Source organism: Gossypium hirsutum, chromosome A09 (genome assembly GCF_007990345.1).
Source record: "Gossypium hirsutum isolate 1008001.06 chromosome A09, Gossypium_hirsutum_v2.1, whole genome shotgun sequence".
Classification (NCBI taxonomy): domain Eukaryota; kingdom Viridiplantae; phylum Streptophyta; class Magnoliopsida; order Malvales; family Malvaceae; genus Gossypium; species Gossypium hirsutum.
In genome coordinates this window covers 68,769,010-68,795,010 of record NC_053432.1, presented here as the reverse complement: position 1 = coordinate 68,795,010, position 26,001 = coordinate 68,769,010, and the positions used below count along the sequence as shown (strand labels likewise).

At 30.8% G+C, this 26,001-nt stretch overlaps 1 protein-coding gene across 5 annotated transcripts; it reads right to left on the bottom strand.

Moving 5' to 3' along the window:
- Positions 1-167: 167 nt before the first annotated feature.
- On the bottom strand, positions 168-13,043 carry LOC107889323 (NAD(H) kinase 1). Of its 5 annotated transcripts, none has more exons than XM_016813694.2 (12): positions 12,544-13,043; positions 11,094-11,262; positions 10,876-10,995; positions 8,347-8,490; positions 6,513-6,724; positions 5,979-6,092; positions 5,700-5,794; positions 4,341-4,447; positions 3,437-3,510; positions 2,863-2,941; positions 2,406-2,713; positions 168-785 (listed from the first exon to the last, which is right to left on the bottom strand). In XM_016813694.2, exons 1-12 carry the CDS (start codon positions 12,568-12,570, stop codon positions 471-473), a joined length of 1,764 nt encoding a protein of 587 aa, XP_016669183.1. In that variant the 5' UTR covers positions 12,571-13,043; the 3' UTR covers positions 168-470. The 5 variants fall into 5 exon arrangements, with proteins under 5 accessions (XP_016669183.1, XP_040932468.1, XP_016669184.1 ...); XM_041076534.1 differs by having other exon boundaries at positions 2,890-2,941; XM_016813695.2 differs by having other exon boundaries at positions 8,347-8,484.
- Between the last annotated feature and the right edge of the window lie 12,958 nt (positions 13,044-26,001).

The window sequence follows — 26,001 nt, the reverse complement described above, 5'->3', positions numbered from 1 at the left end:
ATAAAATATTATTTAATAACTTCAAAAACACAAAAAAAACACGTAAGGGAACTCATGGTTTAATAAATTGCGTTACCATACGTATATGAGTCAATGGAAAGGAAAACATTTTTCTAACGTAATTGGGGAAAGAAAAAAGAATCTTTCTTAAAGCTCCCAACCTAAAATTTGGAAACTAAATTTGACACATTGTGATGTATCCTCTTTTGATCTCATAAAAAAGATACAAATATACTCTAGTGTTGACTACAACTTTGGTTATATCTGCAGCAGCAGAAGGGCAAATATAGTGCTCCTTCCTACAACCTTTGAGGGGAAAACATTTTTAAGGGTAAACCATAATACTGTGATATAACAAGAACTTACAGCTATTTCAGTTTTTGTGAATTTGATTTCCCCTTCCTACAATGACTGAAACATATGGAATGTATAAGTTAGATTCCAGCTAGATATAAGTTCGGAAAATGACCTTATAGATCCCGATCCCGAGGGCCATCAAATGACTGCGTCTTTCTCAGATTCCAATGGAGGCCGTCATGGATACTGCGTAAAAAGTCATTAGTAGAATCAACTTGACAAGCTGTAGGCACGGGCCAAGGTGCCATGCTGCACAGAAGAGCATCCCCAGCAGCCAACAGTTTCCTGTCCTTTCCATCAAATGATGCCCAAGCCGGACTTCTGCTATTGAACGGCACCATTATCCGGACTGTTACATGCTCAGGCAATATCAGGGGTCGAAAGGATAATGAATGAGGACAGATTGGTGTGAACAAGATACCAGGGACCTGCAATTATAAGAACATACACCAGCAATAGATTTTTCAGTTATATGAGCACATGAAACTAAACAGAGAAACAAATGGCATCAAAACAATTATGATCCACAACAAAATCCCATGCCTTTGTCACCAAGAAAATCAAAACAAGTAAAAAATTACTTATTATAAAAAATAATAAATAATAAACCGAATGATTTCTTTCATCCTCGCAATGATACTACCATCTCAAAAGATAGATTCCACAAAATCCCAGCCTAGCCTAATTTTATCCGTAGATGCACAGCATTAGATCATACTTTATGGCTTAGCCAAGTAGAACCAGAATTGAGTACAGCATATGGAATTTTCCTTGTCATCTCCATCTCAAACATCTTTTCTATTTTGCTTCCTGCTTCTATATCTTCCAAAAACTGTCGAAGTTCCAAACTTCTTAGTATTTCCTGGCATTCAATATAAAATCGTACCATATGTTTCATTTCCTGGGCATCTAACTTGGTTGAATACCAATAGTCTGCATCATCAATTACTGATGAAGGACAAAACTTGCCAATTAAGACTCAAAAATGCTTCTTTAATTTGTTAATCTTGCAGTTAAAATGGGTCCTTAACTACGCAATTTTATGTACCCCAGCTCTTGGCCTAAGGGCAACTGGGTGCTCACCCCGAAACCATTTCGTGGGTTCAAATCACAGGGGCAGCCCTGTTTGTAGTGTGTGAGCTGGCAGTGATTTACTCCTGCAAGGGTATGTGACTCAATTGTAAATGTACCAAAAAGAAAAACTTCTATGCGGTGAAACATCTGGAAATCTTGAAATGATAATTATACCATGATGCATAACCAGATTTAAAGCACATTTGCACCTTAATCTTATACTTCACATGCATCATTGCATAATACAAAATTGACTCCATTATACAATCCTATGTGTCATAAGAGAAGTCCATGAGGATGCTTCCCCTCCCAATGTGTTATTGGGCATGTACAAATAAATTACCAGCGAGATCAAGATTATGAATTCCACAACATAAACAAATATTAAAGTTTTGAGAACATGATAAATATTTTTTTATCGCTGATGTTAACATTTTCTTACCATACTACCTTTAAAGAATACTTGGATACTGTTCTTGTGGGCAGACCTGATTTAAAGTTGAATTTCATCTCTACCCCAAAGGTTCAATCCTGAGACTTGAACATCAGATGTTCAAAATGGTAGGAGCAAACCAGACGGAGGATGAGAGAGTTTATGAAACAGGTAAGGGCTGACCCGATTTATGGAATAGAGGACCTAATAGTTGTTTGTTTCAGTATGAAAGAAATACCCTAGCCATAAGGCCTAGAGAGAATATACCCATATAAATATTTCCTTCGACTGATTTGTTTAGCCTAATGCTTTCATTGTATATTATTAGCTCATTAGAGCTTAAACTAAAGTTTACAATAACTGTTCACCTGAGACATTGTTTCAAAAACGAGCAGGTTGACTACTTGGAAAAATATTACTACCATAAATCTCCTCTTTTGTTTGAATATAATAAGCCTTTTATCAAAATTCCGACATAATACATACTTTAAAGCATGATATTTTCAAATTTAATGGCAGCTATGATGATATCAGAATGTACCTGTGGGTGGACCATTGATCCTCCAGCTGCCAACGAATATGCAGTGCTACCAGATGTAGTCGATAAAATTAAACCATCCCCTTGCACACATGTAACAAAGGAATTGTCGCAATAGCATTCCAGATTCGTGAGGTATGATGATATTCCACGGTCGATTGTAACCTCATTTAGAACAAGAAAAGGTTCTTCTGTTTCGTACTCATTTTTAGCAGCATCTCTAACAACACGGCATAGCAGGCGGTGCCGTAACGTTATACTGATGGGTCCCCTCAGGACCGAATCAAGGCAATCTTTGAAATGTTCACTATCTAGAGCAAGTCAAAGAATTTTCTTTTTAGTTCCAATACATGAGTTAACAAGCACTCTTAATTAAAATCAAAGAACAATGTTCGAACAACCATGGTAAATCATCAACTCATTCATCTTAAAGAAATACTTCAAAAAGATCTAAGGATACGAAAAGGAGTCATAAAGCCCAAAGAACCTAATGAAAATGGAACAATTGGAGGAACAGGTCCCTTGAACATTGATGCTGCCTGCAAATAACAATTAGATGATTAATGATGCTAAGCATGAAATTACAAGAAATCCAAAATAAAATATAAAACAACAGACATGCTAGCTCAGAAGAAAATTAGAGGGCAAAACGTCTAGTTGTATTTGGTAAGTTTTGAATTTCATAAAAGCATCCAAAACTAAACTAAACAAGTAACTAGTTATAACTTCATAAAAAAATTGTCAAAAATTCTTAAAAGTTTACTTTCAATAGCACGAATGCATATGCTTCTCAAAACCATCTCTTCCCATTCTTTCATTAGGCTCCAAGGACATTGGCCATTAGGATGGTAACAAACATTTTTTACGAACTTTATAACCCTTTGTAGAATATTGTAGAAAACAAAACTAAATGTAAAAGTCATTTGTTCTAACACAAATTGTGCACTGCATGGACCAAAGTGAGAATTTCATATTCTCGAAGGTTTTTCATTTTGTTTAAAAAACATGGGCTAAATCAAACTGAAAGTACATACCCATAGAACAGTTCCATCACCACCAAGAGTTATCACCAGATCAACTTTCATGTGTAGGTGTGAAATTTCACTGTCTAAAGAGCAAAGTATTAAACTTCTAAACAAGAAATCAGAATAATATCCAGAAGGAATAATAACTACATGGCAATATAAATCAACCTAATTTAATTAACTGAACCATAGGTTGGAAATATGAACTGAATTATTTTTAATATTATTAACCAATTTAATTTAATTACTTGGGAATTCAATTCTTACAAACTTTACCCAACTAATGTTACAAGTTAGATAAATGAAAGTGACAGACCATGAGGAAAGGAAATTATAACCATGAAAGGAAATATGGTCCATGTCTAAAAGTTTTAGGCATAATTGTAAGTTCTAATAAAATATGACCTAAATACCGCAATAAGTCCTCTTTCCAGCTTCAACATTTGACATAGAAAATTTTTAACTTAATTCTTTTTTTCTTATTCTTTTTAAGGGTATGGACTTCAATTCTCAATAATACTTTAAAGGGTACTCACAAAAGTGCATGTTCCTCGTAGAATGGTTTTGATCATTTATCTTCGATCTTATGTTAATATGACCCATAAATCATTAGTCGTGGAAACCGTATACACAAATATAACACAAAAACTCTTTCTTTTTTTCAAAGAATCAATGTAAAAAGTAAAAATCCTTACACATAGCCAAATAATTTTGATTAATTCGGTTTATTAACTTCAATGGGGAAAACTATATCAGTTAATAAATTAGGTTACAGACTGCATAACTAAAGCAATAGGGAAAAAATAGAAAATGAGAATAACACGCATTCAAAGCATCATAGAGAAATAAAAAACATAATTATATTGCGGATACAACACGAGAGGCAAAACAAAATTTAACTTTTTCTTCTCACCATCTTTCCATGTTTGTACATAGCTGAAGTTGGATGACTCTGCTACAAGTTCAACCTTCACACGTGGTTCAACATAAACATTTAACTTTTTCCTCTCTCTCAACCATCTGGAATGAAGATGAAAAATGAGATGGACAAAAATGAATATGCAATAGAACAGAAAGTAAAGGCTGCTTTAAGTCATGCTGACATGCCAAGCATAGATATAATAGCCAGCTAGTACACGTTAAAGAAGTTAATGCAAACCCACAGAACTAAAAATAAACGACAATTTCTTATCCAAAAGAAAAAAAGAAAATTACAAAAGATTAAAGCAAAGTCAACAAGCCCTCCTAAGAATATACTAAGTACAATACCAAGTTATCCATCCTAAGAAATAATAATTTCAATACTCAGTTATCCGAAACTTTATCCTAAAGCAATTCATATCACATTCACCTCAACCTCAACCAGACCATAGACCATCTTGTGTCCAGAACTAGGAAATCCTTAAGTGCATTGAGAAAAATACTTAGCACCTTTAATATGAAAATTATAAGCAAAAATTTCTTCATAAAAAACATTTGTTCAACCAAGGTGGTCAAGGGACGGTGCAATCTAGCAAAATTGCCATGCAACCTAGAGACCATGTGCATTGACTGAGGCATGCATCCTTAAAGGAAAAAGGATTCACAAAAAAGGCACACCAAGTCGAGGCCCCTTTGTTTTCTCCATTTCTACTCTATTGGTTGAATTTTTAACTGAAAGAGAAGGACAATGTGACATTTTCAATAACAAGAATAGATGATATTCTTTACAAACAATTTCTTTGTTGGATATGGAACCTAGAGTTTGAACAAATTGATTTCTTGAATAGAGAGTTGAAAGCAGTTTCAGCAAGCATAATGTAACCTGAAACAAACTTTTCAAGAAACTAAAGCTTTTTAAGCTTTTTAAGGATTTTAAATAGATTTGATTTATGAGCAAATAAACATGTAACCAATGTTGCAACGCATGTGCTAAGAGCACACAAACATATGACCGATGTTGCAATGCAGTAGCCTAGGCACACCTATGCAGATTAAAAAAGCACCTCAAAACCTTTCAGGCAAGGATAACATTATTTAAGAAATACTAACAATAAACCAGAGGACATGGATGAGTCTTTCCGGGAAAGGCACAGAGAAGTGGGATGACATGGTGCATTAGAAGCTACTTTTACCACAACCAAAAAGGATGTCAAATTTTTTTGGATACTTAAAGGTAAAGCAAGAGAAAAACATGCATTGTTTTGAATGTGTTGAAAATTTTTGCAGAAATTGGTTAGACTAAAAAAGCACGTTTCATGAAAGCTTGCATTGAGAATTTCAACATCCGCACCTGACCATTTGTACACAAAGAATTCGAACAGAAACCGAATTTGGTTTTGTCAAAATAAGCACAGTCTGAGGGTCAGATTCCCACTTCAGAGAAATCTGGAAAGAAACAAGGATTTACTACATGACAGATAGAAGGCACAATAATGAACATTATCTAAATCATATTATTAAAATAGAAAATATAAGGGGAGCAAAGCTTATTTCAGTGCAAGATAGAAATTAAATTACCTACAAACTCGCAGCAAACAAAAGCTTCCTAACAGGATAGAGGAAGCAATACCTGTTTACTACTGCGTTCTGCCGTTGTAATATTCCCTCTTTCAAAAGAGACAATGTCATGTTTGTGCTGATCACCATTCTCACCATTGCACCACCATGAAAGTTTAAACGATGCCTGTTGTACAAAGCATAGTTTTCAATTGTGGTCTGAGCATTTATTAAAAAGAGTTTCACAATCAGTGAACTCAATAATGTTTCAAAAGAGATAATGCCTTGTTTCCTTGTTAGATTCAGTATTATGTATTTCTTTACCTATAGGCGATAGCTATAGGTGCCTCAAATTAGTTTTAAGAAAATGCATATTCGTCATGGGAAGAAATATATAAAAGCTGGCTCCTAAAACTATTAAAAAGCATGAAAGGAAAGCTTTCCAAAATTTTGTGCAAACAAAACAAATAACAAAACAATCACCAATAAACAGTACAGTTTTAAGCAAAAAGTCAAAACACACAGATGCTATGTGAACAAGGAAATGAATTATATAATAAGCGAGAAGGTATTCATTCAAAGTAGAAGGTTAACAAGAAACCAGTACCTTTCTCATAATCTTATTACGATCTGCATTGGAATTTGAATCTGATTCTCTGTCACGAAGAACCTCATGCGACCAAATCCCATGCTTCATGCAGCCTGTCTCAGAATACTCATTTGATTCATTCTGCAGCATCGATTGGTTGTCGGAGTTTTTTACCCTCTCGCAATCAATATCACCATTTTTCTCAGCAGAGAACTGCTCTGCCATGCGAGCTAGTAAATTTTAAAGAAGGAAAAGCATTTATGTGAGACTTTAAAGCAAATAGAGAGGTAAATACATACAAGAGCACTAGTATAAGAGAGAACCATAATCATAGCTATGAAGTACACTAACTTAAAATTTAGAGCTCTTCAGAAAAAGTAATAACATAGAAAATTAAAAAATTTCGATGAATGCAATTAATTCAAGAGCATAAAATGAGGATGATGTTAGTGATTCATAGAGATACAGGAGCCTAAACAAATATGCTTTCCATAAATTTAAGAACTCCTCAGGGTTAAGTCAGGGCTTCTACAACCATACTCCTACAACTCTAATTATGGCTATAAAGTAAGCAATAATCAAGAGTGGAAACCTAAATCTCCAGCCCCCCTTTTCTTGAATGTTGAAAGAGAATAGTACTGTTATGAGGACAACATCTAAGGTCTGCTAAGTTGTTTACTAAATTTTTCTCAGATAACCTTTCATATTTGCCTAAGGCATAAGGAGATCAATCTCAACTCCAAACAAATAGGCTTCCTATAATTTTAAGAACTTCCCTGGTTTAAGTCAGGACTTCTATAGCCATACGTTGAAAACTCATAAATACAGCTATAAAGCAATCAGTAATAAAAATGCAAACCTAAATCTCACCCTTCTTTTCTTGAATGTTGCCACAGAAGAATACTGTTACAAGAACAATTATTACATGGGCAAACGATGAAAATAGTTGCAAAGGTGGCACTCAAGCATTTTGAATGCTGGATGTATCAAACAAAGAAACTAGAAGATAAAATCCTTGAAACAAAATAACACAGAAAAAAAGCAACTTACTAATCTCTTGTATTTTTAAGATTAAACATGAATTTGTGTGGATAAATAATGCAACTTATAAGACATAAGAAATAGAAAAATCTGTTCTGATGAATGGGAAACCTTCCGTAGCTCTCAAACCCAACCAAGTGTGTTAAAGTAACTAGAACATCCAATTCATACAAACACATCGATTATTTTCAATGAACCCCCTAACAGACCAATTTGAGAATATCAAAAATGATTGATGACAGTTTCTATGCAAGTGAATGAGACCACTTAAAGTATACAACTTAAACGCTTATACATATGCTAAGGCATCCTATAAAGCTAATATAGAAGTGGAACTCCATGGAGGTATTACCATCCAAATTTAAGAGTTATTGCAGGCAAATGTAAGTGCATAGTTTACACCTATTTGCTTCATTTGACAAGTATCTCCAGAACACCTCACCCATTGCAAAGAGATAAAAGGTACAAAAACCATCCTTTTACTTGGCTTCCGTTTCAAAAGAAACATTTCTTAAAACCCAAAAAATCTTCTTTCCTTATAACCACTTATGCACCTCAAATAGAGCTAATTGTACCAACAAACTTGCATACGCATCAAACAAAACCTTTACCCTTACAATACCACAACTCTTGCAGCTGAATTAACTTTAACAAGGTTTGTTGCTTTTACAGCTTTTTTCAGGATGTTGTCAAGTTTTTATGATAAGTAATTCCAACCAATGAAATACATTAAATTCTTTTAGATAGGCTGCGAAGATTCTTTAATGGAAGTAAAATGTGACTGATAGTATTTAGAAAGTTAAGCAAGTACCTTCTGCTATTCTCTTATTTTGTTCTTTCCCAACCTCCCAGAAGAAAAGACATGGAAGCATAATTCTTAACATGTCCATTGCATTATCTAGAGAAGATCGAATCCACCAATGTTGTACCATTTCACAGTTATTGTTGCCTGATACTGGAATAGCCAGAATCAAAAGAAAAACAAAAAGAAAGGAAAACGAAGGTCTAAATATTCAGAGTGATGAAAATACTAATTACAATATTTTTCAAAATTAAGGCTATACAAAACCTCTCCATTTTATTGAGTAAACTCAATAAGAAACCCAAATGAAGTTCTGAAATATATTCACGTCAATCCAGAATATCTCTAGGACCTCATGCTCCACTAAATTGAACTAGGAAACTTGAGAGACAACGGTTGAGAAATCAATGGGGCTGCCTAAGCATGTTCTAACCAGTAACAGTATCATCATTTAGGTGTGAAAGATGAAAGCCGAGATTAGCAAAATATTTGATAGAATAAGGATCTCCTTGGCTGGAGTGGCAGCAAAAATTACTGTCAAATTAGAGCTATTGGAAAATCTCTGTTGTACTAAAATCATTTAAAATAACTAATAACATAAAACATAATTTGTCTACAAGAACTTTGTATTAAATTTCTCTACCAGCTTCACAGAGTAACTCTTTTAGAATTCTAAAGCTGAAGCTTCAGCTTTTAGTCTCCATAAACGCATTCTAAACATTTAAAATACCTAAAAGTTGTTTTTCAAACCCTTGTTTTGCCTAGCTAAACATCATGGACTGGAAATGTTGCTCAAGAAGTTGGGCCAAACTGGCAGTCCAAAAATGTCAAACAAAGATCCATCTAAAAAAAAGGGATGATGTGAGGAAAGGTCAAGAAAGAGAAAGTGGCATAATGTTCAGAAAATACCCAGAATGACACAGGTATAACCATTGTAGATGGTGGAGTATCTAATCTATCTAAAGTAAACAGGCTTTCAACATATGATATTTCTTGCCAGATCTTCAAACGTATGGGTGATAATGGTACTAGAATACCAAATATAACAATGCTATTACAAAAGCCCTTTGAACCGTTATGAAATACATATCAACCTCAGTGAGACCACATATAAGAAAACAAGCCAGCAGACCTCCTCTATTGCTGACCATAATTTCAGAATTTCAATTTCCAGAAAGTTAGTTTGTAATTATAAGGTTCTCTAAGACTACCGTTACAATTTTTTCCGCCTCCGAAGAGCTAACATGCAACTTATCCCTGAAGAATTAAAGATAGAAAAAGGATCATGCTTTTGCAAAAGAAGACAAGGCCTAACATGCTTTGCTTGGAGCCTTTGAGAAGTTCTTTAAATTACATGGTCTAAATGGAGTAAGGCATTCTGCAACTAAAAAACTTTAATTCCGATGTAATATAAATTAGAGGCCATCTTAAAAGATGTTCAGTAGGCTAATCCTTGGAATTTTAGTACAAGGAAGCCTCCTCCTGAAACAATGTCAAAGGATTTCCATGGAGCAACAAATAAGTTATTGGTAATATCAACTTGCTTGCCATAGCTAAATGACCGGTAACATCTCATGGCATAGAATCTAAATTGCAGAACACCTACTAAACCCTATAAATCATCTAGCATCATAGCATAACCCTCAAGATACTGAATAGTAAGGAGTATTAATCGGATTTGTTGCTTATATAACCCAAAGCTATGAGAGTTGAGAAACTCTAACATGAATATTACTTAGTTAGTTTGATTTAGGAAAAAAAAAATAAAGCATTTGAAATAGAAGTGGAGAGAATTCTGCCCCCCAAAAAAAATCCTAAAATATCAGTTTCAATTAAGTAATAGACTTCTGCCACCAAAGTGAACAACCATCAAATTATGCCAGGAGATAGTACTAAAATGGTTATGAAATATATGCTCAATACTTAAGTACATCACATGTTTTTACTTCTTAGACTTGAATTTACATAACTATATCTCGAGCTAACTTGAAAGATACTTTACATTTAAAACATTCAACAATAAAATACTAAGAATATATTCATATAGTTTACAGCATAAAATCATAAAGAATAGATATAGCATTCCAAATGTGATTCTTTTACCTATACTCTGCAGGGAAACTTTTAAGAAGAAATAAAGTGAGATGCATAATAGCTGGCAAAATGTTCTGCTATGAGTAAATACGAATAACTAGATAAAAACAAATTGTCTATTAGGAGGAAGATCAATGAAATGTAAAGATTCAAAACGGGCATGTGAAATTGGATATGCACCATTCAGATAAGCCATTGACAAGATCAGCAATATCTTTTGACCAGGCTAGATTAGATTATAGGATTAAATCAAATAGCGAGCAAAAGTATCCTAATATGTAGCTTTTGTCAAGTCAAGTCCAAGCCTTTGTTTTCCTTATTGTAGAGTAATTCGCATCACCAAAAAAATCATCTATGAATACCTAGCTATGAAACAAATATTATGTGGCCAAAAAGGACAGAAACGCAAATGACAGAACAGCCATGTAGTGTAATCTTAATAACCTTTTCGCTCCATCTGAATATTCCTGGTTCTCTCCAGCTCATATCTACGTTTCCATTCAGCAGCCTCAGCTTGTGCAGAAGCCTTTCCTTCAGCAGCTCGTCTTAATGCCTTAGCAACAGCTAGTAATGTGTTCAAAAACAATAAGAATCAAGAAGGAGTAATCAGTATATACTTCAATTAGAAGACATAAATGCTGTTAAGAATGGAAGAAACAAACTTCTCAAAGCTTCTGAGAACTCTATAAGATGTTCATCCATTCCTGCAACAGGAGTTTGTTGAAGAAGTTCTTCCACTGCCTTCTCAGAATGGAAAATAGAAAGTGAATCAACACAACCATTCTCTGGCTTTGAGCACGAAACACTTGCCTCCTCATGTCCAAAGGAATCCTGTTCAAATTTGATATACATGACATCGATTCCAACCAGATAACAAAATAAGCCTTTCTAATTTATATAAACCATTGATCCGTGTAATTGATGACAATTATCAAGACTGTACCTCATGGTGATGGTAGCATACCCATGTTAACTCACACAAAGAACCTATTGACTACACATGTTAACACACACACAGAACATTCATAAATGACTTAATTGCACCAAATTCAATAAAGCCATGGTTGATTATTACTTTTGTCACTTGATCAGAAAAGCATTTGGAACCTAGATTAACTAATGCATTTTAAAGGTTGAAAATCATTAGTTGTTTCATCTGATCTCATCTTTCACTTTTTTGCGTAATCCTTACCCTTTCAACACATCATAAATTTTGCAGTAACAGACTGCCCAATAAATGCCCAAAAATATTTTTTAAAGAAAAAAAATACTGCCATTAACATATTTAACAAAACAACGCACAATGGTCATCAGTAATTCTTCCACGTGCCTTCTTATATGAAAATTAGAATAGCTCCAGAGTAGAATTTGGCCGATTCTTCCAAAAATAAGGTGATCGCCAATAGGATGCTAGAAATTTCTAAAAGTAGGTTCGTCGATGTGCAGAAACATCACCAATGAGAAAAGTTAATGAACCTGACAAAAGAGACTAAAATCCGACAAAAGAGAACCGGAGAGAGAACTAAACATCTCCATTGCCTGTTTATCTAGGCCCAAGGATAGTTCAGGTCAACCAAAGCCAAAATGTTTTGAAAAAACAGTTAAAAGGCAAATGTTATAGCAGAAATCGTACAATGCTGCACACGTGCATGAACACACAACAAGTTCATCTCAAAAAACTAAAATTTCCAACAAGATAATTGAATTTCATTGTTTAAGAATCCATTATGAAATTCCACAAAAATATTAGAAGTTCAGATCTTCTAGAAGTCGTATGCTATCTGCTATACATATCCAACACAAAATTTTCACCCAAGTATCCAATTTTGATCGATTCAAGTTTCCAAAAATTCCTGTTTTGTGTCACTTTCATAACTACGTCCCAAAATTAGCTCTACCATAAAAAAAATATACAAAATAATTTTTTAAAAAATACATAAGTCAGTACTGAAAAACAAACCCTAACAACAAGAAACGAATAACCCAACAAACAATCCAGGTAACAAAAATTGCAGGATTAAGCATCAAAGACATGCCAAGAAAACGAAAAGAAGCAAGTAAGATCTGTACATTATTAAAGAAAATAAAAGGAGGAAGAGGAAAAATGATTACAGTGGAATCAAGCTTGCTGGGAGACATGACCGTGGGTGGATGGAAGGGAGAGAAGGAAGAACAAAATAGAAGAAAAAGGGATGATTTTTATAGAGCTGTAAGAACTGCAGCTATTGTCATCACATCAACATGTGGCATATTAATATTTTAGTTGCAGACCTGATTTGATTCGGTGAATTTTGTAAAAATGGTGTAATTAATTAAAATAATAATTACTCCTTTTCCTTTCCAATCTCTCCTTTCCTTTCCCTTTCCCTTTCCCTTTTCCCTTTCCCTTTCCCTTTCCCTTTCCCTTCCCATTTTCCATCTTCCATTTCCCTCATAAAATTGTTAGGTACTCACACAAAATGAGATCAATCTCCTACCTGCTGCCATACGCTGCTCTCCCTGCTTCAATCCACATGGCAGTGGGACCATACGTTCATTCTAAGTCCAAATCCGCGATCTTGATTATTATAATGATGATAAAATCTCCGTCTTACATTCAACAACAGCTGTTCTTCCTTTTTTTTTTTTTCTTATCTAGAATCATATACAATATTATATAAAAAATTGTGTAAAATAATATCAATATAAATGGGAGAGGTAAAATTACCATACAAGTAGAGGCGAAGTTAGCCCTAAAATGAAAAATTATTATTGAGATATTTTAAATTTTTTTAAAATTTTAAATTAATAAAAATAAAATTATATTTTAATCTCTCTAAACTTATAAAAATTTGATTTAATTATTTTAAAATTATAAATATATAAATTATAAAAAATTAAAATTTCATTCCACCCTTTAAAAATTATTTTAGCTTCGCTCCTACATAGAGGTTAGCCTCTTTTAGGCAAAATAGTCTCTTATGTTAGATCAAAAATAAAATTAATTTTTCTATTAAAATTTTTATCAATTTACATTATTAAAAATTAGTCACGTCAACATGGACTATCTGATTATTCTATTAATTATATCAATTTTTAACAGTACTGAAATTTTTAACATAAAAGGATTGTTTGCTCTTTGATGTAAAATGCAACCAAAAAGGATTGTTTGCTCTTTGATGTAAAATGCAATCAAACTCATAATATAAAAATATTTATTGCAATTTAACCAAATAAGCTATATATTTTTATGATGGTAAAATACAATTTCACTATTTTAATAGTTATATTTTTAATTTTTTTATTTTTAAGGCCAAAGTACACTAATTTAAAATTTTATAAATTATAGAGAGGCATAAGAGAATTAAACCCCTACCAACCTTTGACTTTGTCACTGTATTTATATTAAAATTATATATTTTTTTATCATCTTTACTACATAAAATATAGTTAATTAAGTTAGAATCATAAATTAGCTTATAAAATAGAATTACAAATATTAGTTTTATATGAAACGTTTAATTAAAAACTAAATAATTAAGGTTTATATATAAATATCTCACCACTTTATGAATCTAGTTTTACATTTTAATAATCCACAAAATTTAATATGGTTGCATCTGGTAGACTGCTGACTTTTACGTTAGATGTGAACTTATTTTATTCTTTAATTCATTTTGATTTAAAGGGGGAGTGAGTTATTTATTTCATTTATTTCTAGAAGCATTGGAAGTCCAATTCTGCTGCTCATGGTCAAATATATGCCTTTCAATACTGATTTCATTTTAATAGAAATAAAATGTGTATTATTTTTATTATTCTTATCTACAAGCTTTAGCTTCCAACTAATACATGTCATTTTTTATTTTCTTTAAAATTAAAAACATTTAAATAAATGTTAGAATGAAAATTTTGAAAATGATTTATCGAAAATTAATAATTAATAATTAATAAAATGTTGTTTTTATTATTTTCATTAAAAATGTTTTTCAAAAATAAAAATAATAAAAACAAGTACTTAAACATGTTTTTTTAACGGTTTTTATTTTTTAAAAACGATGAACGCAATATTGTTTTTTTTTCAACAGATTTTCAAATATTAAATATGGTGGTCTAGTTCGAAACCATATAAATGTTTTTTTTTATTTCTCTTGTTTCCATTATAGAAAATAGACACTAAATATGTTTTTCAGTTTTCATTATTGAAAAATATTTTTTTTTATTTATCAAACAGATTTTTTTTTAAAACTATTTTTCTGAAAATAAAAATATTTTCAAAATATTAAACGATATTTTATTTATTTTAAAAATAATTATTTTTTAATAAGAAATTAGTTTATATTATCTTGTTTGGTTACTAGTGTAATAATATAAGGAAAAAAAACTTATCTATTACATATGTATTACAATAATTAGATATAAAATAAAGAATAGCTAATATAATTTTGAACTTAAAATTAGAAACATGAGTAAAAAATTTTATAAAAAATAAAATCTTTTTAAAATAAGCTAAAATTTTCTCATCTCTTTACTAAAAATAAATATTAGATATAATTAAACATCACCTATAAAATTAATTTATTACTAACTCAGATATTAAAATATGTGTAAAAAAACAATACAAAATATAGCATGCTAAAAGCCACTAGCGTGCTTCATGCCTCTTTACTACTTTTTTTTTTCTTATGAAGTTAAAATGCATGCTAAATAATTTTTAATATATTTAATGGAATTGACTAAATAAATAAAATTATTTAAAAATTAATATCAAAATGGAAAGTTTAAAAGGGACAGGCAGAAGCTTTAGTCTCCCTAAAAATAAAAAGTTTTAATTTAGTCCTTTTATATAAATAGGAAAACTATAAATTGATATAAATAGTGAAATTGTATTTTAGTCGTCTGAAATGAAAAAAAAATCAATTTAATACTCTTATAAATAAATAAATTATAAATTAATATATAATAAAATTGTACTTTATCCCTTAAAAATAAAAAAAAATTATGTTTAATCCCTTAAGAAAACTTATATTTTGGTCTATGAAAATATTATAATTAAGATTTTAACTATACAATTAGCTTAGGTTTGAATCTCACAATATACATTTTTATTATATTTTTTTAAAATATTATTTTAAATGCAAAAAAATGTTATTGTCATTTCTCTAATCGAATTGAGTTGTGAAATAAAGTAGTGTAACAAGTGGTATAATGTTATCGTCCTAAAAGAAACATAAAGGCTTGCATTTGATAATTAATGATAATTAAATTATTAATTTTCAATTTAAATAATAAGATTATTTTCATTGAATGACGTGATTTTCTTTTCGGAATAATATTTAAAAAAGTCAAAAATTATTTAATGATTGATCTACCATAACGATAAAGGGAATTTTTTTTTTTTCAAAATTATTTTTATAAGCAAAACTCGTGTAAACCTTTTTATAAGGAATAAATATTTTGCTATTTTACAAATAAATTTCTCTCTTTGTAATGTCATTTTGGAATATACACTTATTCAAACTTAATATTCTTTAAATTATTATAATAAAAACAAGAATTGTACTATGGAACTATGTCGTTTTAAAGATTAACTAAACAGTTGTCACAATGCGAAGCCAAAAACACATTAGCGGTGTTTAATTATTTTGTTTGAAAAATGCAAAATGGTGACAACAGCTATTAATTAATAATCACAAGAGAACTGGTCAAGTCTCCGCTTAAATCATTAACTGTCGTTATTACCCTTTTACTTTCTTTTGTTTACTTTGGGCACCCATTCAAACCACAACCAACACAATACAATCATTTCCAAACCCTCAACTTCTCCTAATGCCTTGATCCTCACACATGTTCACTTTATACTAAATTAATAAATAGTTAGAAAAAGTAAAAATATATTTTTTAATTTCAAAATTACTATTGTTAGAAAAATTTTATTTGAATATCATTTTTGATAAAAATAAAACTAATCTTAAATCGTAAAATAAATAAATACACACGATTATAATAAAAAAAATCGCAAAGACAAACTCAATATTTCCTAACAATTTTATTTATTTTTTCCACAACACAAAATTAAAGTTTAATCACAAATTTTGATGATTGATTATAATTAGTTTTCTCATAGGATTATTATTTTTAATAATTATTTTTTAAAATTGATTCATATACTTTTTTATTATTTATCAATATGGTTGTTCACCATAAAATCGATTTGTTGAAAAATGTGTTAATATTGTAGTAAATATATAACTGTTTTTTATGTATTTGAATGGTAAATAAATAAATAAAGTTAATTTCACATTTTACTATTATATCTTTTGTATTTGTCTTTCATGTTTTGCATACATAGTAAAATTGTGACAAATAAATATTAGTTTATTTATTGTTTAAGTTCAAATCAATGATAAGTGACACTATAAGAATGTTCACGTTACAAGAAAGACAACGTTCATTAGTAGATAATCTAAACGAATCTATAATCTCTAAAGGAATCAAAGTAAGCATTTGATTCAAATACTCAAAAAAATTATTATATCATCTGCAATTCTAATTGGGGAGGTAACTAGTCTTGGCTATCCGAGTAGTTGACTCTATAAGTTAGGGGTGTTCAATCGGTTAACCGACCCGAAATAACATTAACCAAATTAACCGACCCTTCAAAATTTTTAACTGTTAACCGAACTGAAATTTTTTTTAAAAAATTAACCGAACCGAAATTTTTTTGGTTAATTTGGTCGGTTAATCGAATTAACCGAAAATTATATATATATTTTTTTATTTTTGGTTAAAATAAGTATAAAATTAACTGAATTAATCGAATTAACCGAATTACCCAAATTAATCAAATTAACCGAATTATTTGTATAAAATTATATGTTTTTTTATTTTTTTTATTTTTAGATTTTTATTTTTATTTATTAAATTATTTGTAATTTTTATTATTGGGTTGGGTTGGGTTGGGTACTTGGGTTAATATATATTAGATTGGGTATTTAGATTTATGTTGAATTGGGTCTGAATAAATAGTGGGCTATTTATATATTATAAATTTATTTATTAATATTTTCGGTTAAACCGAAAATATTCGGTTAATCGACTAGTTTCGAACCGAATTAACCGTTAACCGAAAACTCAAAAAATTATTAACCAACCCCTACCAAATTAATTCGGTTAACCGACCGATTAACCGAATTCGGTCGGTTAACTGAATTTTTTCGGTTTTACCTGAATTTTATACACCCCTACTATAAGTAGAGACAAAGATGTACTCATTGGAAGAATGATACATTAGATTGGGTCCAAGTTGAATTAATTCTAAACCCATTTTTGAATTAATTCACATGTGACATTCATGGTGTGATTTACCTAAATCCTAAGTCAGTCAATGACCATGCGTATGTAACTCATGTGTTTGATATAAGTGAATGCATATACTCTAAAGATGATCGAGCCCATAGTCGAAATGTTAAGCACATGAATTGTGTATTACATGACTTTACTAGCAGCAATGAAATTCGTAGCTCGATTAAAGAGCTAATGATATCCTTTCATTGGCATTGTGTGGATTTGATAAATATGAAATGTGGTCACAAGTTGCTTGTTCTTGAAAAAGCAATTAATCACAGTCATTTGTTAACAGTGATTATATTAATCATTAAGAAGACACGATTGTAATGGCCTAAATTCAAAGTTATCGGAACAATGGTTTCGTAACCACAAATCCAATTTAAAGAGAAATTTATTTCAATATTTTTGCATGAAAATTGATATGATAGGAAAATTGTATGAAAATATTGATAGAAAAATTTTACCGATTTAGTGGTTAGTTAGAAAAAGAAATTATTGAAGAAACTGGGTAAAAACAAGGTATCGGGACCTCTATCTCGTAAAACTGAGTCGAAAATAATTTTATAAATATTTCTGAAATGTTAGTAATGTGGTAGTAAAATTTCATTAGGAAATTTTAATGTTTGGGTAGTCAATGAAATAAAAAGAACTAAATTGTAATAGGTGTAAAAGTTGCTAGAATGATTAAATAGCTTAAGAGTCTAAGGAGAAAGGATTTAAAAGGAATTAGACCCAAAATTTATTTGGGCTGGACGGTAAGGCCATGAAATCAGCAGGAAATTTGATAAATTAAGGGCAAAATTGGAATATTGCAAAATTAACTAAATAAAACTAGGACTAAATAGGAAATATCTAGATTGCTCTTCATTTCTCTTCAATTCCAGCAGCTAAAAACGCCATAGGAGGGTTCTCTAAGCTGGTATTTCATAATTTTTGCACCAAGTGAGTTAATCCTTGCCTTTTTCTTGTAATTTTTGTGTTTCTAAGACTTTTACAACTAGGTCCTACTATTAAATTCATTAGTTTTTTATTTCATGGATGAAATTGAAAGTCACCATAGTTGAGTGTTGTAAGTTTATAATGAAATAGGATGAAATTAAAGCTTTAATTTGTTTATTAGATGATTTTATTAGGTAATTTCAATAGATATTGATTTTTAGGACCTAATTGTGAAAATGCTTAGAATTAAAGTCTATTTCTGAAATTATGATTCCTAAAGGTTTTAAAATAGTTTAAGGTGATAGAATAAAATGTTAATTGAGAAAAATCAGCTCAATTGAGAGGCTAATTGAGTAGGGACGAAATTATCATTTATTAAAAGCTTAGGGGAAAAATGGTAATAAACAGCTTGCACAAAAACAGTTTGGACAGCAGCAGTAGACTAACTTTGAAAAATCACCATAAATTGTAGAAATCAAATTAGAAGATGAACAAAATATAGAATTAAAGATTATTGAGTCTAGTTTCTCATAGAAGAAATAGTGTAAGCAATAGATTTGTAAATTTTGAGATTTAATGAATTTTGTGAGACAAGGTCAGCATAAATTTGGGTTCCCCTGTTCTGACTTTGAAAAATCATAAAAATTTGAAGCAAAATAATTATGGGCTTAAATTTATATTTCTAGAATCCTGAATAAGTATATTTTTAATAGAAATAAACGAGAACATCATTTGAATCCTGTATGAAGAGATAATTAATTTTTAGTGAAGAAGGGTCAGAACTATCAGACAGCAGAATAGGGGTTACTTTAAAGAATAAACTGTACTTATTGGCAAAACAAAAAATTCTGAAAATTTTATGGTAAGAATATATATGAGTCTAGTTTCATGTAAAATTAACGGATCTTAATTTGGAGTTCCGTAGCTCGAGTTATAAATAATTTAGTGACTATGACTCAAATAGACAGCTTTGAATAAACTATAAATAATAATAGTTGAATTATAGAGACTGTTGCATATGAACATAAAATGTATTAAATTGATAATTAAATTTATTTATTTAGATCCAGAAGATTCAAATACTAAGCTAGATCGAGGAAAGGAAAAAGTTCGGGATTAGTAGATTTTTTTTTGTTTACAAACAAGTATCAAGGTAAGTTCGTGTAACTTGAATTATATTCTTAAATTGCTTGAGATTGTATGTTATTGATGTGAATATGATTTGAATGTTCATTGTATGAAAATTAATGAAACATTGATATATTTGATAAAATGGGAAGAAATCTCGGTTGAATGAAAGGAAAATTCGATGGATCTCTGAAAAGGAATTGACGGTAAAAAAGATCTAGCCCGGACGGGTGATCCTATCTTGATATAGCCCTCCCGAAGAATATGTGTAAAATGGATTTAGCCCGGACGGGTAATCCGAATTAGGGTCTGAATTTAGCCTGGATTGGTAATTCAGATCCAAGCTCATTAAAGTAATTTTTGTTGCAGGGAATTTAGCCTGGACTGGTAATCCCGCTGCAAGGTTGAGGTTCGCGGGAGTGTGCTCTCTGAAATGGAAATGTGCACACATGAATATGAATTGACGAACCCGGAATTGTACACTAAGAGTGTGCCTCTGAAAATCCATCGAAATTCCGATACATCCAACGGGATGAATATGGAAAAATCACAAGGAAATGGAAATTATGATATTGATGAGCTCATCAATCATGGTATATATTATGGGTACATGGAAATTATTGTACTAACTTGAATGTTGAGTTTGTGCATATTAGGGTAATAATGCATTGAATGGATATATGAATGTTTATTGTATTGTATTGAAAATATTAGGTAAGTATAATTCTTGTTACATGAGCTTACTAAGTACAAAGTGCTTACCCCGTTTCTTTTTTCCCTGTTTTGTAGTGTTAAGAGCTCGAAGGTCGGATTTGGTCAGAGACACATCACACTATCAACCTCAGGATTTCGGTATATAAAGAAACTTCATTTTGGAAATCAATGGCATGTATAAGCTAATAAAGTAAATGTTAACGTGAAATGAATATAAAGTTAGCCATTAGTATGGTTAACAAACCTGGTTTTGGGTATGTAATGACGTTATCTTATAAATATGCATGAATTTATCTTGAAAATATGTTGAATTGGTTTGGTTGAAGTGGATTGGCCTCGATTTAATATTGCAGGGAAGGTTAGATATTTATAAAAGGGCTATATTGAATATAAAAAAAATCGTAAACTCCGGTAATACCTCGTACCCTATTTCGGCAATGAATACGGGTAGGGGGTATTACAACGATGGTGACAATGAGATAAAATAGGATTGTATTGAGAATGAATTTAACTCAAAGGAATTAAAGATATCATATGAGGGTAGCATATACATGAACAAATGGGTTATTTTCATTTTCGGGCTTCAAAACAATAAAAAAACATAAACTCATTTTTATGATCATTTTTTAAGTAATATTTCCACTTTCATTTTTGAAAACTTACATCATTTCCAAATTATTCCATTTCTTCATTTTAGAGAAAACCATAATCATTACAAAATGTTTCACATTTCTCATTTGCTATTCATTTTGTCCATTTCTATTCAAACACGCAATTCATTTATTGTTTCAACGAGCTAGCGGAGGGACTGATTGGACATATGTAGTTGAGGCTCAAATGATTTATAATTAAGTTCTGACTTTTTGCCTATTAATTATAAATTCATTTAGTCACGAAATCATTCCACTATAGTATCATGACTGAGTTTCACCCAACGATATACCATTACGAAAGCAACTACATAGTGCTCATCCAATGACCTGATCATAAGTGTGTTACCATTATAGAATATCCTTGATCTCTTTGGGATAATATTCGTTCTCCCAATATAATCCTATTTTGTCTCATGATAACCATTACTTATTTTTTCATGAAAAGTTAATCACTATCAAATAGCAATTAAGTCATCTATTACAAATACAGACAACACGTGGCCATGTTTACTTTTTATCAACCATGTAATGCCAATGAGAGGATATCAATTACTCATGTCTTGGGCTATGAATTCCATTTGTTGTGAATGACACTACATACTACAGAAGTCGTACATCCAACGTACCAACTTTCGGTTCTTTATCTATTTGAACTTAGGCTTTTACTTAATCAAAGAGTATGAGTCACGTATACATAGTCCGCCGCCCACTCAAGATTTACGTATGCCATACTATGAATGTCACAAGTGAATAAATCCATAAACGGATTTAGGATTTATTCTACTTGAGTCTTGTTCGATGTACTGTCAGTCCAATCAGTCACATCTATGTCCTATCTTTCTAAAGTTTTTATTCCCTGCCTCATGATGAAAAAAACTCATATATTCAACTTTAACAAAAATTAGAAAAACGGTAGTTTCCTTACCTTTATTGCTGTAACCAAGTCCTCTATGCCCCAGTTCAATTCTTTTTGAAGCCAAAATTTCATCAAGTTTCTTACTTTGGCCTCAAAACTTCTTTAAGACAACATTTGTATCATCTAGCTCACTTTTGTTTGCTTCCAAAGTATTATCTTTTTCTTAGACCACAATTTTAAGCTTTTATTTCTCTATGTTAAGAATAATAATTTATTTCCATAAGGAATCATTCAATTGACACAATATCTCCATTTTCTTTAACATATGACTATAAGCATCTTCTAAAAATTTAAAAGGAACATCATCATTATGTTAATCTTCTTCAGAATTTGTTGGAACATGGTTTGAAACAGTAGCAGTAAAAGTAACATAGTTGCTCACATCTTCATCTACATTAGAACTTTTTTAATCACTCTAAGTGATTATGAGTGACTTCTCTTTCTTTTTAGTATTAACACATTTTGATTGTAAGTGACAAAATCTCTTGCACTTATAATATTCAACATCCTTCTTAATTATATTACCGCTATCTACTTTAGTTCCCTTCTTAAAGAACCTCTTCATACTTTTGGTGAGCAAGACTAATTGCTTTTTTATTTCATCAATATCCTCCACTGTTTATTTCATTGTTAAGGTAGCTTTTTTAGCATTGAACATTTAGTTCTTCGGCAAACCCATTTTGTCACGTTTTTCTTCCTCTATATTCAACTTAAAGGTTTGAAGTGAGCCTACTAACTCGTCTAGCTTGAGAGCAGTAATATTTTTAACCTTATTTATTGTTATGACTTCAATGACAAAATGTTCTGGTAAAGACCTCAACATTATCGTACCAATTTATTATTAGAAAAAGCTTACCAAGATAAAAAGTCTTATTAGAAATCTTGCATAATCTTGGATAAAACTCAGAGATAGTTTCATTTTCAAACATTTTCAAAATTTCTAACCTAGTTGTTAAAATCTGAAGTTTTGACATGTGTACGAAATCATTTTCTTGATGTGGGTTTTTATGGATTGTCCATGTCTCCTTGGCAAATTCACATATGAAAATGACTTTAAGTTGGTCCAAGTCAACTCTACTGAAGATGACATTTAGGGCTTGTTAATGTCCATGAGAAGCCCTTCTTTTTGCATCAATGTATTTGCTTTTTTTTTTCTTTAGGGTGCATGGTGTCATCACCAGCCATTGCAGTGGGTTGAGTCCATCCATTTTCAACTACTTCCCAAGCTGTTTCGTTGACAGGCATAATGAAAACCTTCATATGAGCCTTCCAATAAACATAGTTTGTTGAATCAAGTAGCAATGAAGGTTGACTAATTAAACTTTCTTCCTTCATGAATTCTATGATGATCGTAAGCTGAACAAATGATCACCTTCAAATATTTTTTGAAGTGCACTCTGATACCAATTAAAAAATAATTAGTCTATTGGTATGGTAAATCAACTTTGCTTAATGTTTGTTACAACAACAATTAGAACGAAAACAAGCAATGTAAAAATAAGAGCAGAAAATAATCGATACAATCTATTTTTGTTAACACAGTTCAGACACAACGGTCCTATGTTTGCGAAGACTTATCCAGTGAATGATTTTATTCAACAATCATCCAGAGAACCTTTTGGCTTAAAATAATAATCCACAGGTAGGGGTAAGCAAAATTAGATTCAATTTGAAAAAATAAAAAAAAAAAATTAAATTTCGAGTTTTTCAATCGAGTTGAATTTTCAAATTCCAACAACTTGAATAATTTGAATAAACCAAATATATTATTTTAGTAATATAAATTTTAAAGTTATATTATTATTCTTTATTTCGCCCCAAAAACACGTATAGCTTTTACTTTCCTTCATCTGCCCCTACCATTTTCCCCAAATCAAATCCCATTTCATTTTTTCTCCCCCAGTCAAACCCTCTAACCCCCATTCCCAAATCAAAATCACTAAATCAAAGTATCAAACCCTTTTTCCTTCTTTAGTCTTCTTCTATTCTTCATCAATCTCTAGGTTTATTCATTTTCTTGTGGGTTGTTTCTCACCCATTATATCTGGGTTGTACTTGTTTCAGTAGATAAGTTCATTTCCTTGTGTAAAACCCAATTATGTTTTTTTTTTATATATAACAAAAACCATTCAAGCTTAATTTCTCTAAAAGAATAAAAGTTCATATCAACCAAAAAACATAACATTAGCTCAACGAAATTACTTAGACATTACTAAATATCTAAAAGTCACGTTCAATTAGTAATCTTCAGTAAGAAATCTTACTTCTTTGACTTCTTGGGACCTACAGCTAGTTGTGCAGCTATCGCAGGTAGTGCTACAACTAGCATTTTATGTAACACCCTCTAACCTCAAACCGTCCTCAGAGTAGGGTTACGGAGCATTACCGAACCTATCGGACATTTACAATTAATATACACATAAATACCAACACAACCAGATACACTCATAATTTGCCAAATTTAAACATTTATATATTATCCAATATTTAATTCTATTCAAATATCACCAAATAAATCAATTTCATACCAAATTAACCAAATTCTATTATATATCATAACCAAACCTAAATCTATTTATTTCATCCTTACATTTACAATTTCAAAATGACACACACATAAGACACCCTAGGTACATGCCATTACCACTACTCAACATACTTTACCTCATTGAATTTGGGATTAGCCTAGGATGCTGATTCAACGGTGTAGCCTTAACTTATCCTGCGCACAGAAATAACCGCACGCTGAGTATTTCATACTCTGTGGTATTACCATAATTCAAATTATAATAGCAGTAATAAAAAAATTATAATAACTAAGCATCAAATAACGTTTCATTTTCAATAGCTTGATCAATCAAATTTATTCGATTTATCTTTTCATTTAATTACCCCTATTAACAAGACTCGAACCTTGACGGATACACAGATCCAACCAATCACACCAGTTTGGCACCCAGTGCCTCATCGGATAGTTCGAGGCAAAGTTGACACCTAGTGTCTCATCGGCCTAGCCGAAGAAAGTTGGTACCCAGTACCTCATCGAATCTATCCAAAGAAATATAATGACACCCAGTGTCTCATCGACTCAAGGTCGAAGTATCCCTGAACTCTTTCAATCCTATGGCATGCCAACTATATCCGACCTAGCCCGATACTGTTAATAGGGTATTTGATTCACTTTCTCAATTCAATAATTCTTTCATCAATATACCATTCTAATAATCACATATATTCACACATTTTCACAATTTCATACATTTTCATTCAATTCAACAAATATATTTCAATTATTCATATTAATTCATAATTCAATACAATTCAATTCACTTTTCAATATCAAATATTCAAATATCACAAATATCACAAATCTCATATATTCATATCAATTTCCTCATACTTCCAATAATATATTTTTCAATGTAACATTCATTCAATATTCAAATTTTTACATAAATCATATATATTATATAATTCAATCAATATAATTTCAATCAATATAATTTCAATAAATTCATCGCATACCAAAATCAATCCATTTCCAATTGTAAAACACCATAATTCTAATACTAACAATTGCCATATGTATATAAATATAACAAATAATGACTAAGTTCGGATTATAAAAATACAAACCGTATTTTCTCGAGCTAACTCCCGTTGTCTTTGCCATTTTTCCTTACTTAGCCGAAATTTCCCGAGACAACATTAGCTACGGGAATTAAAACAATTCATATTCATTAATTCACTACTAATTTATATCTAATTAATACAATTTCTATTCAATTTCTACTTTAATTTCAATTTAATCTTAACTAAATTCACTTACTTTTTCTATCTCAATTCATACTTCATTTCTATTCAAATTCTGTCCAAACTCATACTTAACTA